At 38.0% G+C, this 18440-nt stretch overlaps 2 protein-coding genes across 2 annotated transcripts; both read left to right on the top strand.

The window, feature by feature from the left end:
* The first annotated feature begins 6034 nt into the window (after positions 1 to 6034).
* On the top strand, positions 6035 to 9203 carry LOC110786767 (G-type lectin S-receptor-like serine/threonine-protein kinase SD2-5). Its single transcript, XM_021991342.2, has one exon. The coding sequence runs from the start codon at positions 6592 to 6594 to the stop codon at positions 9070 to 9072; it is 2481 nt and encodes an 826-aa protein (XP_021847034.1). The 5' UTR covers positions 6035 to 6591; the 3' UTR covers positions 9073 to 9203.
* Positions 9204 to 13107: 3904 nt separating this feature from the next.
* Positions 13108 to 16155, top strand: LOC130465600 (uncharacterized). The gene is made up of 4 exons (XM_056834425.1): positions 13108 to 13652; positions 13775 to 14423; positions 14544 to 16031; positions 16126 to 16155. Exons 1-4 carry the CDS (start codon positions 13108 to 13110, stop codon positions 16153 to 16155), a joined length of 2712 nt encoding a protein of 903 aa, XP_056690403.1.
* Positions 16156 to 18440: the final 2285 nt, after the last annotated feature.

Raw genomic sequence — 18440 nt, 5'->3', positions numbered from 1 at the left:
ATGAAATCACCTACTTGAGTGTGAAGGTTTGGCCACCTTCTATGAAAAACTTGGGCTAGTTTTTCTAGAGCACTCATAAGCATCCCAAGTATAATGGCCGTTGTTGATTGTCTATCGCGGAACTCATAATAATCTAAGGTATGGTATGTGTTATTGGGTTTTATTTCTTGGTTGGGATAGTTCCAGATTTGTTCACTTTCTCAATAAAGGGATTGCCTAATCTTCACTATGTGTTGGTTCAATCGAAAGACACCAACATTTAAGTATCAAACCTTCCATAAAAATGCTCAGAATTCTTCTTCTTGTTTTTCAATGGGTCTTTGCATTTGTGGGGGATTGTTGGAAATAATGCAAAGAAAGAGTATTACCATATTGTGACTTTGTCCCACATGGAAAGAAAACAAGCTTTTCCCTTTGTTTAAATATAGGGAAGTAATGTTTATACTTTGAAGTACTTCCCCAAGTGTTGTGGGCTAGAAGGGGGAATCCCCACGCGCGCCGCCGCCGCCCGTCCGGCCGGTTCGGTTCGTGTTCGTGGCACGTGCGCGGTGTGGTGGGGCCTCCTTTTTGGGCCAAGTCGTAGCTGACGGTCCAGTCTTTATGAGGCCGGTCAGTTACGTAGCTCACTCCACAATCGTAACGGTCGTATTTATTACGTCCCTTGATTTTCGCTTCCGTTTTAATTACTCAAATCAATTCTGATTTTCAGTTATCAAAAGTTTTATTACATGATCAATTCTGATCAGCGGTTACAGGTGCTTTAATTACCCAATTAAATGTTAATTTTCGGTTACAAAATCTTAGTGGCTTTATAATCAGTTTGGGGATCAGTTTTGAAAGTACACCGAAAATCAAACTCTCTCTACTCCTATTCTGAGCATTATTGTGAGTTTCATGTTTCTCCTTAGTTGAGTGCACATTTTGGAGAGACGCTGTGTAAAATCTTGGGGGGCAACGCCTTTTCCGATTGTACCATAGTCGGGGCGAATTTTGCTTCTAAGACAGTGTTTCGTAACACGTCACAGCTTTATTTACATCAAATATTCGGCCCACATTTTATTAACATTTTCGGATTTTACAGTCTTATTTCCTACAATTATAACTTATAAGTCCCCTACTCTCCTTGTGGGTGCAATGCTCGCATCAGCATTGAAATTATGCACAATATAGAAGTATGTAAAGTGTTAGAAATCGTGAAAAGATTTCAACTTTATTGATAAGTTAGAAATTTTAAGTTTTTATCGAATATAAAAGGATCGGATTTAATTTGAAAGTCACATTGCGTTGTTTTAATTATTACCCTACTGTAAAGGGGAATGACTGATGAGGCGTGAAATCACGTGAAGGCGGGCTCATTAGTTCATAAGATTTCGATTGAATAGATCAAGTTGTTGGCCTTGTTGAAGCGATTTTATTTGCTTGGATTATATTTTGGCTAATAGTCAATGAGTGACCTTCCAGGCATTTAATGAGTTACTCATGTTACATAAAAGTAAGGATAAAATGCGTAAGTAGAAAACACGCGCATATTGAATTAATTGGGCGCACATTCAATTCGTCTTGTACTAATTTCTTCGTAGTAGTAGGGTGGTGACCATGTGAGTATTGTAACTAATGGTAATATGGTATAAATACAGATAGTGACCCTTACACTACACGAGGAAGTATTTGCGCATATCAGATATGTATAGGCAAATACATATCCGAACAAAAGACAAAATAGGAAAAAGAACAAAAAAGAAATTAAATGGTACTTTTTAAAACAAAAATGGTACTTTTTTTTTTACAGAATGATACTTTTTTTTACAGAATGATACTTTTTTTTAACATGAATGGTACTTTCTTTTATACTCCCTCCGTCCCGGAATACTTGACCTGTTTTCCTTATCGGGTCGTCCCTTAATACTTGACCTGTTTCTAAAAATGGAAATATTCTAACAATATATATTATTTCTCACTCCACCCCTATTAACCCACCTACCCCCTACTCCATACAAAAAATAATTAAAAATTCAACCCCTACTCTCCCAACCCCACCCCTTTACACATTTCTCACTAACTACATTAAAATAATACCCCACTATCAACTACTACCTATTAAATTAAATAAGTCAATTCAAGTCCCTTAAACTCTGTGCCGGTCAAACCGGGTCGAGTATTCCGGGACGGAGGGAGTATCTTTTAGCTATTGTCTTTTAGTTGATATGTGATATCAGATATGCGAAAAAACAACCTCTACACTACACTGGTCACTGGTATACCAAGAAAGGTCATAGAAGGGTTGAAACGAAAAGAAGCAGCCTTTGCCCCACAAAAGTTGGGCATGGTTGAAATTAAGTGGTGTGCACAGTACATATATATATTAGGAATATCAATCAGTTAGACAAGTCTAACGTGATAATTTCATAGTCGTATTAGTTTTGTTGATAATAACATGATATTAGTTGAGATTATTGGCACCTTTTACATTTACGAGAGTATTAAATTTACGTGGTGTAGGACATTTCATTCTCTAGTCGTCGTTCAAGTCAACCCCACAACACAAGTTGCAACAATGCCCCTTGAAATCTTGCATGCTCGGTGAAATCTTCTAGAAAAAAGAAATGGAAATTTTTCATTATGACATTTGACTACGAGTAGATACTACTCCGTACATATCCACAAGTTGGGTTGCTGAAGCCAATTAGGGGGCGGTATACGTGGGTAGTTAGGGTGATGCTCAAATTAAGTTGGACCAGTTGGTCAAGATGGAGATTATTAATTACTCTCAAGGAGGGTAGGCTAGTAATTTAGAGTTAGGTCTCAGTTCTTGAAATTCTTAGGAACAACTGCTTCTAGGTGTAGCTGATGGGTCATCAGGGATCCTGCCAGCTGTTATATGTTAAAATTGGTGAAATCCTTGGTATCAAACAATGTTGTAACATTGGTTCTCCATTTATCATCTTGAGGCATACATTTTAGAATTTTCCTAACAATGTTTCAAGAGAAACTAGTTCATTTGTTACACTACAAGAATTTGTATCATTAACGACAACCTAATTACGACGGGTCAAAAATTCCGTCGCAAAAGCCTTTTGCGACGGGGCTAACAACCAAACAATGACGGGAATAACCGTCGCAAATGTCTTTTACGACGGGTTTACGACGAATTTACGACGGGATTTCTATTAACGACGGCCCTCTTTTATGACGGGTTCGCGACAGGAAATCCCGTCGTTAATCAACGATTATTGGCCTTTCGCGACGGGATTTCCCGTCGTTAATAGTACAATTTCTTGTAGTGTTATGATAGTGAAACGAGTAAACATTTCCTGGATAGTTTCTGTTGGTTGCATTTCAAAGCGTTTATATTTATACATTAATAAATCTATAAACGCTTAACCTCATTAGTTCCTTCATGTATTAATTACTTGATGGAGATCCCATATTTGCTTTGCACTCTTGCACCCCATAACTCTGTTATGTTCATGAGGTTTATGCCTACTGATTAATATTGATTGAATGACTTTGAGCATTTGTCTCCGTACTTAGCTTGTCCAGCTCTGGAACTCCCTAGCTTAGTATCATCCATCATAGGAATTCGAGGCCTAAACAACAACCATAATAAACCAACACCGGGAAGTTTGCTTTGTCATCAACCAAAATTAAGAATCAAACACGTAATAAAACGAAAAATATAAAGATCACTTGAAACGGAGGTAGTATTATCATAACGTTACATTGATACCTCGAAAAATGAAAAATATAGTGGATGTAAGAATGTAACAATGGAGATCGACTGTTTGCATTTGTACGTTCAAACTCCATATTATGTTGCAAGGTTTCATTTGAATCTCCGTATGAAATTTGAGTTATGATTAGATCATGACAATTAACATAATTTACAAATCATTAGAAATTAGGACATAGGACGGACTATAGGAGTACTTCGGATTTGTGTTGACGATTTGAAATGTAAAATCCAGCGAAATGATTCCCTTTTGAAAAATTTGTGACATTCCATGCAGTATGCAACATTGCAACGTGGCGCATATGCAATATCAATATCAAATACTCCACTAATGTAAATTACCGTACATATTATGGGCATTATCGATTCAGGAATATTTCTAACAATATTCCTAGAAGAATCTCACTGCTAAGCTAGTGCATGTAGTGTGTGCTACGTTCATATGGATCTTATCTAAGTCAACCTAAATCACTAATTATATATTATGAATTCAAAATATAGCCAATTGATTTTAGTTCAGACCTTAGTGGAAATCTCCTTTTATAATTCTAGTGCCCTCCTCATCGATACAAATAATATTACAAATAAACAACAAACATATTTATTTTTTTGGACATAAGCTAGGTAAACAATCAGGAAAGAAATTACAAAATGTCATAAAATAAAACTGTCGATCAAAGGCCTAGTTGAGCTCTGTATATTACAGTCTGTAATCAGAGGCGGAGACCGGCCCCCCTAAGATCAAAAAAATAAGCCATATGTATTAACAACTGTAAGTATAAACTATAAATTTCCCTATGCTCCAGTGGTCAAAGGAGCCTATTTGAACCCCTAGATACAAGGTTCGACTCCCATCTTCAACAAAACTTCCTGGCTTCGTCACTGTTTGTAATGCGCTTGAACAACATTCTTATCAACATTAGTGGATAATACAAACTTGGACTTGTAATCGTAACCTACAATGGAGCACTAGTTCCACCTCATAGGGATCAGAGTTTAACAAGTTATGTAAACAAAACTCAAAATAACTACTCCCTTAGTCTGATTTAGTTCTCATGACAGTAACCAATGTGACTAAAAAGTGTTTTATTCACATGCTTTTCACTCACCTGGACTTAATTAATTATACTTCCTCTGTTCCGGATTTATCACACCATATACATTTTGGGCAGATTTTTTGTAGTGGGAAATGAGGGGTGAAATTACTTCACTACCCATATGATTAGTTGTTTAAAGATAAATTAGAAAGTACAATGCAAGTGAATGGGGGCAAAGTAGTCAATTTACAAGGAAAATAATTTCCCAAAAAGGAAATGGTGCAATATTTGTGAAATTTCCTAAAAAAAGATATGGTGCGATAAATCCGGAACGGATGAAGTATAAAAGTATCAGAATTCATTTTAGTCCCTTATTTCTTGAATTTATCAGTGGTTAAAGCAATGAGAAATTTTGGAACAATATCATACAAGTATTTTTCTGGGGGGCCTAATTTGAACGTTTGATTTTCAAGGGGGTTTCATGATAGGATCATGTGTCCAACTTATACGAACTCTATGTATCATGTTCATGACTCATGTTATGGTACACCTTTTAGCAGTAATGTTTGAATTACAAGAAACACAGAAATAAATGTCTCTTACCAGTAAAAACAAAAGAGCAGTTTTGATTTTGATCAAACAAGCAAGATAAAGGACAAATCCTTTGGCTCTTCCAAAATCCAAAAGAAACTGTTTTTTTTTATATTTTATTTTTAATATGGTAAAATAATATTACTCCGTAAATGAGACATAACGTCACACTATTAATCCGGTTTAATTTAGTGGTGTTAGGAGAAAACGGTTAAGGAAATCACATCCTAAAATTTTCAGTGGAGTTTCATCCCACAACGACCGGATCAAACCTTTACCAATAGACCAAGTATGGGATAATTCAATAATTTGAAACAAAACAGTACCTGTGAGCTGTAAGTCCTATAACTTCCTGCGTATAAGGTGGTGTGTAAAGCATAAAAATTGGTTGCAAAACAAATTGAAATCTCTATCACTTTCTTCCAACTTTCTCATTAAATAAATCACCCACTTTTAATTTTTATAATTCCACTATTTACTCTTCCAGACGAACTCCTATCTACCCTCATCAAACCTCATTGAAAATCTTGCTTACCCTTCTCCTAAAGTTATCAAAAAATACTTTATAATAATATCATTACCCTCAATTTCAGTGGTAGTAAAACTTTATATTATATCATAATTAATAAATAATCATCCTATCCAAAATTATGCAAATGTCACCCTCATAACAACACAGAAATCCTATGTTGCACAATACTCGTTATTTTATTTTAATTTGTATACCAAATTGAGATCTTTCTTTGTTATAGAAAGAAAACAGAGTAAAACAGGGGAGTCTATAAATATAAATTACGTTTTCAACAATATTAATGAAAGAGGAAGGTGTCCCATGTGAGCAAATCCCACTTGTCTTTACTTTCTCTCTCTTATGATCCACAAACTTAAGCCAGTTGGACTTGTCTTTCAGCTGCTTGCATTTACTACCTATGCCATGGCAGAATAGGTACTCTTTCTCTTCTCCTGATTTTGTTCCTTTCATTTTTGCCCAACCCCGTCCTTTTGGGATTAAACCTTTGGTAATACCCATTTGATTTTTTTAATCAAAATTCCCAATTTTGTTTTGTTTTTAGCATATATAATTCTAATAGTTTTATGTTTAGTTAGTCCAAGATAATTAGTTTTAATAATTCAATCTTCCTGGGTTAGAAAATTGTTATTTTGGAGCTTATTAGACAATCTTAGTGCAAATTCTTGAATATTGTGCAATAATTTTGTTTTATAAAGTTAGTTATGGGAAATTGGGGTTTTCTTCACTTGAAATACCCTCTATTTTTGCTATTTCTCCTAGCATTAGGCCAATCTTGTTTTGCTAGTATTCAAAGAAGTAGCAGCATACCTGTAGGGAGTCAAGGGTTTCAAGCCTCTCAAATGGGTTTCATTGATAATAATGGGTATTTTCTCTTATCAAATGATTCAACTTTTGCATTTGGGTTCAAACCAACTGACGATGATGTAACCCTGTTCCTGTTGGTCATCTTTCACCAAGAGAGCTCCACAATTGTGTGGACTGCTAACAGAGCCACCCCAGTTTCAAATTCTGATAATTTTGTGTTTGATACTGATGGTAGTGTGTCCCTCTTAAGCGGAGGGAAGGCGGTTTGGAAGGCGGATACTGGTGGGAAACCGGTTTCTGCAATTGAACTGCAGGATTCAGGGAACTTAGTGTTGTTTGGGAGTGATAATAGTACCATAGTTTGGGAGAGTTTTAGGCATCCTACTGATACCCTTCTATCAAATCAAAATTTTGAGGAAGGGATGAAGCTTTCAAGTAATCCTAACAAGGATAACTTGACATATGTGCTTGAAATCAAGTCTGGTGATATGGTTCTTTCTGCTGGGTATAAGACACCTCAGACTTATTGGTCAATGAAAAAGGATACTAGAAAGATCATTAATAAGGATGGTGGGGTGGTTAGTTCAGCTAGGATTGAATCGAATTCATGGAAGTTTTATGATGATAGCAAGACCTTCCTATTGCAATTCTTGGTCCCTAATACTAATTCCAATTCTAAGAATTCGACTTGGATTGCAGTGTTAGGGAGTGATGGGTTTTTGGTTTTCCAAAGCATTGGAAAGGGTTCTCAGATGAAAATGCCGATTGATCAATGTGGATTGCCTGAGCCTTGCGAAGCATATTACGCATGTTCTAGTAACCGGTGTCAGTGTCCAACAGCATTACTCTCACGAAATTGTAAACCCGGGATTTCTGATCAGTGTGGGAACTCGAATGATGACAGTGTTGAGCTTGTTACTCTTGGGGATGGGTTCAGCTACTTTGCTCTTGAGTTTGCTCAACCATCCATGAAAACTGATTTGGTTTCCTGCCAGGGTTCATGTACTGGTAATTGCACATGCCTTGGTTTGTTCTATGAGGACAGCTCGCGCAATTGCTATCTTTTTGACAAGATTGGGAGTTTTATTTCTGATACAACCTCCAATTACTCTGTCTATGTTAAAGTTTCTAAGCAAGAAGGTGTTGGAGGAGGAGGTAGCGGAGGAAGCAATAATAAGCACTTGCCAATTGTGATCACAATAGTAATCCTGACTGCAGTGATTGTTGCGAGTATGGTATATGTAGGATACAGGTATTACACGAAAAAGAAGGAAGTGCCACCGGGAAGCCCTCAGGAATTCTCGGAAGAGGATAATTTCCTTGGGTCCTTATCAGGGATGCCAGTCAGATTTAGCTACCAGGCTCTTCTCGAGGCCACCGACAACTGGCAAGTAAAGCTCGGGCAAGGAGGATTCGGGTCAGTTTACAAAGGGAAGCTTCGAGATGGAAGTCTTCTTGCTGTGAAGAAACTTGAAGGGGTTGGTCAAGGGAAAAAGGAGTTTCGAGCTGAAGTTAGCATCATAGGAAGCATTCACCACAATCATTTGGTTAAACTGAAAGGGTTCTGTACTGAAGGGAGCCACCGCCTTCTAGCTTATGAATTCATGGAAAACAATTCTTTAGAAAAATGGATATTTAAGAGAGATAAGGATAATGATTGTTTGTTGGATTGGCCAACTAGGTTTAACATTGCTGTTGGTACTGCAAAAGGACTAGCATATCTTCATGAGGATTGTGAAGTGAAGATTGTCCATTGTGATATAAAGCCAGAAAACGTTCTCCTCGATGAACACTTTGAAGCGAAAGTATCAGATTTCGGGTTAGCTAAGTTGATGACAAGAGAGCAAAGCCATGTCTTCACCACACTTCGAGGCACACGAGGGTATCTTGCGCCCGAATGGATAACAAACTACGCAATCTCAGAGAAGAGTGATGTTTACAGCTATGGAATGGTATTGCTTGAGATTATTGGAGGAAGGAAAAGCTATGATCCATCACTTCCTTCTGAAAAATCCCACTTGCCAGCTTATGCATTCAAGATGATGGAGGAAGGGAAACTATTAGAAATCCTTGATTCAGGTATGAAATATGGGCCTGATAAAGAGAGTGTTGGAACCGCGATTAAGATAGCATTATGGTGTATACAAGAAGACATGTCAATGAGACCACCAATGAGTAAAGTTGTTCAAATGCTTGAAGGGATATCTCCTGTTCCTATGCCTCCAACATCATCCCTGTCAGGTGCAAGGCTATTTTCAAGCTTCTTTCAGTTATCTAGCAATGACGGCACCGGGACTGGGAGTTCATCTGCACCGTCAGATTGGGATTGTAACAGCGTAGCTTACCAGTCGGCTGTCCGGCTTTCAGGGCCAAGATAGCTTATTCAGTTCTTCCTATATTGGGATCATATTTCTTATTTGTATCTTCTTGTACATAATTTAGTTGAGGACATTGAAATTTTGGTACACTAATAATATATTCATGTATGAAACATTATATTTTTGAGTTGTGAGTTGTGAGTTGTTACATAGATAAGGATTGAGGAATTTTAGTTTCTTATTACTCGTATTTCGTCATTGATAGTGAATATCATGATGTGCCTTCTCGTAGCAAACTAGCAATTGCCAAAGGTGGTTTTTTTTTTTTGGTGAAAAATGAGTTACTTGATTACTTAAATATTAGAGTGCACATACATAATAAGTTTTCAGCTAACTCCACTCCGTGTGGAGGTCAAAATACAGGCACATATCGCCCAATTACTTTGAAGCAAACATGCTCCCAAAAAATTAGTGTCATTGTTTGTTGAGATATCAGTAGTTAAACAGGGGGGGTTCTAAATCACTGCCTTGATCCAACAGACTCAGCCTGTCCTTGGCCTTCCTTGCCACGTAGTCTGCTTCCATGATATGCTCCCTTCTTCTGAATTTCACCCAGAGGCTCCCATGGGTTCTTTGCAACTCCCTGCATTTAGCATATAGGTTAGACAACCAAGAAATTGGAGGGTTGTCATTGTTTAGGTGTTCTGCTGCTGATTTGCAATCTGTAAATATAGTCACATTCTGCCATGCTTTGATGATGACCCATGAGCTAGCTATAAGGATAGATTGAGTTTCTGCAGCAGCAGCTGAGGTACTGGTGAAGGTTCCAGCTATTCCAGCCATGAATGTGTGATCTTCATTCCTGCAAATTGCTGCATAGGAGGCAAGGAGAGTGGAGGAACAGAAAGATGCATCGCATTTAACAAAGTAATTTGAAGGACTAGGGGGATCCAAATGCACTGGCTTAATCTGTTGTGTTCCTTTACTCTCTATATTTCCATGCTCTTTTGCTAACCATAGAGTTTGGTGACACCAAGACTGAATACTTTTGTTTTCTTTTTGAAAAATCCATAAGTTCCTTCTATTCCATATTCTCCAAAGGCAAAAGATGAAAACTGTTTGGTTTGTAGTGTTCAAAACCTGGGATAGCCCAGTATCATTCAAGTTATCTAGGAACCAATTTTCAACATCAGAGTGGAGATGGTTATACTTGGGTTGAAACTCAATATTACTCCAAAATTCAGTAGCTCTAGGGCAGTTTAAAAACAAGTGTACCATGTCTTCCTGGGTATTAGGACAAAACTGGAAATTTCCATTAGGGATAATCTGTCTACTGGATAGGTGGGATGCAGTTGGGAGTCTTCCCCAAAGAATAAGCCAAAGGAATATTTTCAGTTTAGGGGGGCATCTAGCTTTCCAAATGCAACTCCATTTATCACTTGAGTCTGTGTCAGGGAAGTGGGTGTTCCAAATGGTGTTGTAAGCTGTTTTTGAGTCAAAGTGGAGCCCTTTTGATAGAGAGCAGAAGGGGGCATCCTCACCAAACTGAGGGATGGGAATGGCTTGAATCCATTGGATTAAGTCAGTGGGTAGGGTATCAACACTCTAAATGAGCCCTACATGTGGCACTGGGATTAAAAAATGCTAGAGAGAGAGCGAGAGAGCGAGAGAGCGAGAGAGAGAGAGAGCCCCCACCACAGCCACCGGATCCCGCCAAGGAAGCACAGGTTCAGCTAGCACACTACTCAACCACCATCGACCACCATCCCCACCCTGACCAAATCCAACCCCAAAACCAACCCCAATCCCAAACCCACAAACCAACCTATGCAGAAATGCTACAAAACAAAAACCAGCAGCACACCCAACCGGCCATCAACTCCAACCAACTAATGAACATTGTCTCCACCACCCCTCCACCCAACTATGATGAGAGCACAGAAGCATTCATCAGCTTAAACCAGGAAGATGCGTCAAGAATCTCGGAGAAATGGGTAAGCTCCCTCATTGTGAAGGCAATAGGGAAGTCATTCTCAATTGATTATTTGAAGTCATCCCTTCAAAGAATCTGGAAAATCACCCCACCCCTGCAATTCATAGCACTAGGGAAAGGGTTTTACAATGTCACCATACCCTCGGAGGAGGCAAGAGAAGGTATACTCTCGAAGGGACCGTGGTTTGTTGCAGGCCATATGCTCCTTGTCCAACCTTGGACACCAGGCTTTAAACCATCGGAAGCGATTATTTCAAAAGCCCCAGTTTGGGTCTCGCTACCGGAATTACCAATAGAATTCCACACCAAACCAATCCTGCACCGAATTGCGAATGAAATTGGGGCCTTCATCAAAACAGACATGAATGCAATTGAGCAAAACAGGGTAAGGTTTGCCAGAATTCAGATTTTGCTAGACTTGGCAAAACAGAGGAAGGAAGCCGTATGGTTAGGAGCGTTTAAACAAACCATACAGTACGAAGACACACCTAAATTTTGCCACCAATGCAGCTCCATTGGCCATGGAGAAGAAAGGTGCCCCCAGAAAAGAACAAACATGGAGATAACCAAGAACGGCGGGAGTACAGGGGATGCCGATGAGGACAAAAATTTAGGGCAAGACGTGTCACAAGCAGAAAGGGTTGATAGAGAGGAAGAAGGGGAAGGCCCTTGGATCCATGTTTCAAAAAAGGCGACAGCGGGAAGTAAGAAAGGTGAAAGGCAAAAGGCTCCAAGAAACAAGAAAGCTGAGCAGAAGATTGCTGCAGAAGGCAATGTTGGAGAAAAAGGAGGGAAAAGACAAAACCACAACGGACAAAAGAAAAAACCAAATGCTCCAACAGGGAGGTACACAATTTTAGTTCAAAATGTTACTAGCAAACTGTCAGCCCAGTTGAGGAAGAAGGATCTCACCAAAGCCCAAATCAAAAAGCCCAGTTGTGAAATGGACCCAAACACCATTGAAACACAAAAAACCCAAACGGCTAGCATTAATACCTCAACTCCCAATATCAACCCACCGCCACCTAAACCAATCAAAAGCCACCCTTCAAAGACAATCCAAACCGTCCATCTATTCCCCCCTCCCCAGCAAACCACAGCCGCTCGATCGCAACTTTTCACCTTCTCCTCAACAGTAAAACCTAATGAGGTAAATGCCCCCAAACCCATCAACCCCACTATCTCCCCTACCAGAAACACAACTCCTCCCGCTGAAACAAAAAACCACTCAAAACACCCTCAACCCAGCAAGAATGTCGAGCGAAGTGGACACGGAAATGTTCGATCTTGGAAGCGAGTCGGAGGAGGAAACAGACTCCACCAAGCCACCACCATACATCCACAGTTACTTCAAGCGCCGAACCACACCAAACCCCAAATTCCTTCTTCCCTTCCAGCCTCTCCCACTGGAGTACCCATTTCCAATCATCGAACCCACCATAGATCTTTCTCTAACCCACTATGTCTGCAAGGAACCACCGATCCCGACTTTCCCGGAATTCCATATCAACAACATGAGGTTCACCCTCAAACTCTCATCACAATGGATAGATGTCAGCCCTTCGGCGATACGTCAATTCATGCTGGAACCACACTGGCTAGATTTCCCATACCAGGATATGGAAATGTCGCCAAAAAAAGGAGGTATGATGATACCTGTCCATCTGCCGGATCTCAAAACAATCAAAGCCCTTTCCCCTGTTTTGGAGAAATTTCTGCGCTGGTGGATGCTAAGCAAGGAGGCACAGAAGGGGCAGTTCATAGTACCACCAGAGCTGGAATTTATGTGCGACCCAATCCCAGTGCTACCTCAAGTCAGGAGGACTTGGCCGTTGTCAGCAAGGAACCCGATCAAGGGAACCTTTGGGGAGACAACAAATGCACTGATGGTACTTGCGACAACGGAGAAGTTCAACCAAGTGGAAATCAAAGTGATAATAGTGAAGGAGGTGGAAGAAGGGGACTGCGAGATGGAACTGGAATTCATGGCAAGGAAGGAGACCCTATGGAGCAGGAGGAACAACGAGTTCATACACAAGATAGACCCTCTGACCAACAGGAAGTTCAAGGAGTTCTCCAGAACTCGGAAAACACCTGATCCCATGATAATAGTTGCTTGGAACTGCAGAGGAATTGCCCGCCGGGGATTCCAATCCAATATCCGCCATCTCTTTAAAGAGCACCTTCCCCAAATCCTAATACTAACTGAAACCAAAACCAGCCCCAAAAACACTGCAAGAATCATGAAGAAAACTCCCTTTGAAAAGTATGTGCTAGCTGAACCCTATGGCCTCGCTGGTGGGATCATAGTTATGTGGAACCCTGACTTCATCAACTTTCAGATGATTGGAAGGGATCTGCATACTATTCATGGTATTGTGGAGGTAAACACTTCCCCCCCTTTTAGTTTTTGCTTATCTGCTGTGTATGCTAGTACCAAGTACAAAAGTAGATTAGAAACTTGGCATGACCTAATAGACATGTCTAAACAAATAACAGTTCCTTGGGTAGTAATGGGAGATTTTAATGAAGTCACTTGTCAATCAGAGAAACTGGGGGGCAATTTGATCAAACAACATAGGGCAGATAGATATTCTGATGCCATGAATGAATGTGGGCTAGTTGATGCTGGCTGTGTGGGTAGCAGGTTTAATTTACTTGGTTTAATAAACAGAAAGATAAACCCATTTACCAAAGACTTGATAGGGCTTGGGTAAATATGCACTGGCTTAGTCTGTTTCCTAACTCTACTGTAATTACATTGCCTAGAGAAGCTTCTGACCATAATCCAATTAAGCTAATAACGGAAAATACTGGTTTGCAAAATCATGGTCACCAAAATGTTTTCAAAATGGAACCTTTATGGTATGCTGAACCAGGTTTCTCAACCATGGTGGATGAAAACCTAAATGCTGATAATTTTGACTTGGTTAGTAAACTCAATAATATCTCCAAAACCATGTCTTCTTGGGTTAAGGACAATATAGGAAATATTTTCAAAAAAAGGAAAGTCTTGTGTGCTAGAATCATGGGTATCCAACGAGCTCTAGAACACAAGCCAACCAATAAGCACCTCTTGGACTTAAATGAGGACCTCTCTAATGAGCTAGGTCTCATTTATGAGCAAGAGGAAGCCTTCTGGATGGCTAGGGCTAGAACTAGTTGGATTGAAAATGGGGACAAAAACACTAGCTATTTCCAGAAGTCTGTCATCATAAGAAGAAGAAGGAATAAAATCACTAGCCTTAGGTCAGAAGTGGGTCAGGATATCCAAGGGAAAGATCTAGTGCCCCATATTGTCAGCTACTTTACCACCCTCTTCACCTCTGAACAGACCATCCCCCCCTGTGAAAACCACCATTACTCCAATGAAATCAGTATTGACCATGCCACCAATATTGAAGAAGTTGGGAGAGCTGTGTTTGACCTAGGTCCCCTTAAGGCCCCAGGTATAGATGGCTTTCATGCCCACTTCTACCAACAACACTGAGGTGTTTTGTGGAAAGACCTATATAAGTATGTGGATAATGTACTGCAGACCAAAACCTTTCCCCAGTCCATTAATGATACCACTATCTGCATTATACCCAAGACTGCTCTACCAGAGACCATAAAGCAATTTAGGCCCATAAGCCTGTGTAATGCCAGCTATAAAATAGTGTCAAAAATATTAGTCAACAGAATCAGACCTCTTTTGAAGGACATCATCTCCCCAAATCAGAATAGTTTCCTACCTGGAAGGGGCTGTGAAGTTAATTACATTGCAGCTTCTGAAATTTTACACTCCATGAAAACCAAAAAAGGGAAGTCTGGGTGGTTTGCTCTTAAGATAGATCTTGAAAAAGCTTATGATAGGCTGGAGTGGAACTTCATTAGGTTTTGTTTAGCAAGGAAAGGCTTTGATAGAAATTCCACAGACCTCATTCTTAATTGCATTGCCTCTCCTGCAACATCTATCATTGTAAATGGAAAGCCCTCCCCCTCCTTTAAAACCACTAGAGGAATCAGACAAGGAGATCCAATATCCCCATATGTTTTCATTATTTGCATGGAGTACTTAGCTGATATGATTAGTGAGGCTGCCTCTAAGGAAAACTGGAAACCCTTCTACTTGAAGAGAAATGGCATCCCCATCACCCATTTGATGTTTGCAGATGATCTGCGTCTGTTTGGAGATACTTCTGCCAAAACTCTCAGTGGCATGAAGGAGGTCCTTAGGAACTTCTGGGACTGCTCTGGCCAAAAAATGAATAACTCTAAGAGCAAGATCTATTTTTCCAAACACACCCCCCAAAACCAGAAAGATCTATTCTGTAACACTCTAGAGGTACAACCAAGCCCTGATTTAGGAACATACCTAGGGTTCCCCTTGACAGACAAAAGGCCAACCAAGAACCAAACCTTAGACATTTGCAGGAAAATTAAAAACAAACTGGCCTCCTGGAAGGCTAAATGCCTCAGCAAAGCTGGTAGGTTAGTACTTATAAAGTCCACCTTGACCACCATAGCAAATTACTCTATGCAAATTCTGTACTTACCAAAGAAAACCCTCCAGACTATTGACCAAGCTTGTGCTAATTTTCTATGGGATTCAGAACCCCAGAAAAAGAAAACCCACCTTGTAGCTTGGCTCAAGGCCTGTGGACCATTAGAAGTAGGAGGGCTTAGTGTTAGATCAGCTGTAATGATGAATAAAGTGCTAATGACTAAACTCTGCTGGAAATTTAACACAGGGAAAAACCTAGCCAGTAGCCTAATCAAGGAAAAGTATGTTGATAATAGACCTTACCCTGCCCCTTTCTCAAAAGGGTCTCATATTTGGCAAAATGTTGGAAAGGGGTGGAACATGTACAAGGACCTTACTGCTTGGTGTATAGGGGATGGAACCCAGATCAACCTTTGGTTAGATAATTGGACAGAAAAAGGTTCACTTAGATCTATAATACAAGGACCCCTAACCAGAGATGAATTTGCACACACTGTTAGTGACATTAGGAGGATGGTTGCTTCAAGTTGTTTATACTTGGTACGGAGTAATTTATTTCTAAGTTATCGTACTGAAATTATTTATGCGGAGTATTTCTCAAAACCATACTTTCAAATTTGTCATTATGTCATAGTACTATGATGTGGGTTCTAGTAGACATTAGCAATCATCGATCTTATGGTGTGGATTCTAATTTCTAGATTTCTAGGAGACATTAGCAATCATTGACCTTGATTAACTTAAAATTTTGGACTACCCTTTTTTATTGCCTTGTATTCCTCTTCAGTAAAAAAATTAAAAAGTTAAAAAGAACACAAAATAATTAAAAAAAGAACACAAAATAATTAAAAAAAGAACAACTTTTTTAGAAAACACAAAGAATAAAATCAAAAGAAAAATAAAATAACAAAAACTCAAAAAAATTTAAGAAAAAGACAACAAAAAAAGAACAAGAGAACAAAACACATGAAAAAGAACAACATGCATTTTTTTTCCTTATCAAACAAAAGAACAGAATGAAAGGGACGAAAAGAACAACAAATCTATGTTCTTTTATTAGTTGTATTTGTTCTTTTCAAACCACTTAGTGTTCTAATTAAAAAGACAAAAACGACGATATTTTGATGCACTTAAAACTAGATCTATATTTTTATTTAAATGTATTTTTGTTCTTATCCAACGCATCAGATCTATGTTCTTTTATTAAGTGTTATTTGTTCTATTCAAACGATTTCATGTTCTAATTAAAAAAAGACGAAACGACGATTTTTTGATGCACTTAAAACTAAATCTATATTTTTTTTAAAAATATTTTTGTTCTTTTACCACGAATCAGACTATGTTCTTTTTTAAGTGTTATGTGTTCTTTCAAACCATTATATGTTCCTTTTTTAACAATCTATGTACGTTGATATAAAAGAACAAACTATGTTGATTTAAAAGAACAAACTATGTTGATGCCACAGTAAAAGTAAAGTTGTGAAAAGAACATTACAATTTTAAAAGAACATTAGAGGAAAGAACAAGGAAACGTACCTTAAACACTTGATCAACATTTATCAGGAGCATCAATATCTTTTAATAAATCTTCAAAAACTGATCTCAATCCTCGGAAAATATCACCCTCTGCAGATATTCTCTTGCTTCGAAAACTAGCCAAATTGAACTAGTGTTTTTCTTAATTGACTCATTTTTCAACCAAGGAGAAACATTCAGAAGGAATTTTAGAGAGAGAATAAGGAGAAAATATATTTTTTACTCTTTCACTCACCATCTCACTCTTTCTCTCTCAAAAAATCTCTCTTATGTTGAGAGAATATAAATCCTCTCCTCTTTCTCTCTCTAAAATGTATTTATAAAATGACTAATGGTTATGATTCATAAGTACAATTATTATATATATATAGTTGCTGAAAAATAGAAAATGAAAAAAAAATAGAAAGTAGAATCAAAGAATAACTGAGAAGGAGAAAGGAAAAATTCTTAAAGAGTGCATAATGAGAACTATGCACGTGTTTTTATTTTGTTCTTTTAACAGAATATTATAAAAAGAACAAATGAAAAGACTAAAAGAACAAATAGAGAGACTAAAAGAACAAGTCAAGTACCTTGTCCAACAATAATATATGATTCGGAATCATCATTTTCATCATTTTCATCATTCTGTTATGAATTATCAAGCACATTATTCATAATATCTGAAAAATAATAGGTTAACATGTATAAAACCAAGAAAAAGAACGTAACCAAAAGAACAAAGGATAAATAAAAAGTAAGAAGAAAAATAACACAATAAAATAAAAAGAACAAGTTATGAAACGCAAATGAAATTGAAAATAATAAAAAAGAAGAACACAATAGAATGAAAGAACAAATTATGAAACGCAAATGGTCTACTTTTCTACTATAATGAAACTGTTCTTTTAATACGAGCATAAAGAAACTGTTCTTTTAATACGAGCATATGTTCTTTTAATACGTAAAACTGTTCTTTTCTGGAAAAAAATCGTAATTATATAATCCAAATCTTCAAAATCAGCGATTTCAACGAAATCAGCGTGTTGTTACATAATTTGATTCATTAAAATCATCAAAACTCGATTGTTACAAAAACAAAATCATCAAAACAATGAAAATAATCAAACACACAGTTATTACAAAATCAAAATCATCAAAACTTAGAATTTATTATTTCAAAATTGAAAAATTACCTCCCAAAATCTGATTATCAGCTGCAGAATTCAGATTTGAAGAAGAAGAATCGATTTAATTTGATGTTGAAGCAGAAAAATCATCGAAATTTTGGGAATTTTCACCACTTTATATCTCTAAGAACCATTTTAGAAAACCTAGTTCATACTTTCTCTCTCCTCTTCACAATTTGAGTTCAAAACATAAAATCTAGCAGAATATATATCGCAAGAAAAAAGCAAATCGAATAAAAAACGC

This window comes from Spinacia oleracea, chromosome 1, assembly GCF_020520425.1.
Source record: "Spinacia oleracea cultivar Varoflay chromosome 1, BTI_SOV_V1, whole genome shotgun sequence".
Classification (NCBI taxonomy): Eukaryota; Viridiplantae; Streptophyta; class Magnoliopsida; order Caryophyllales; family Amaranthaceae; genus Spinacia; species Spinacia oleracea.
Note: the sequence above shows the minus strand (reverse complement) of the source record. Positions and strands in the feature narration are given on the sequence as shown.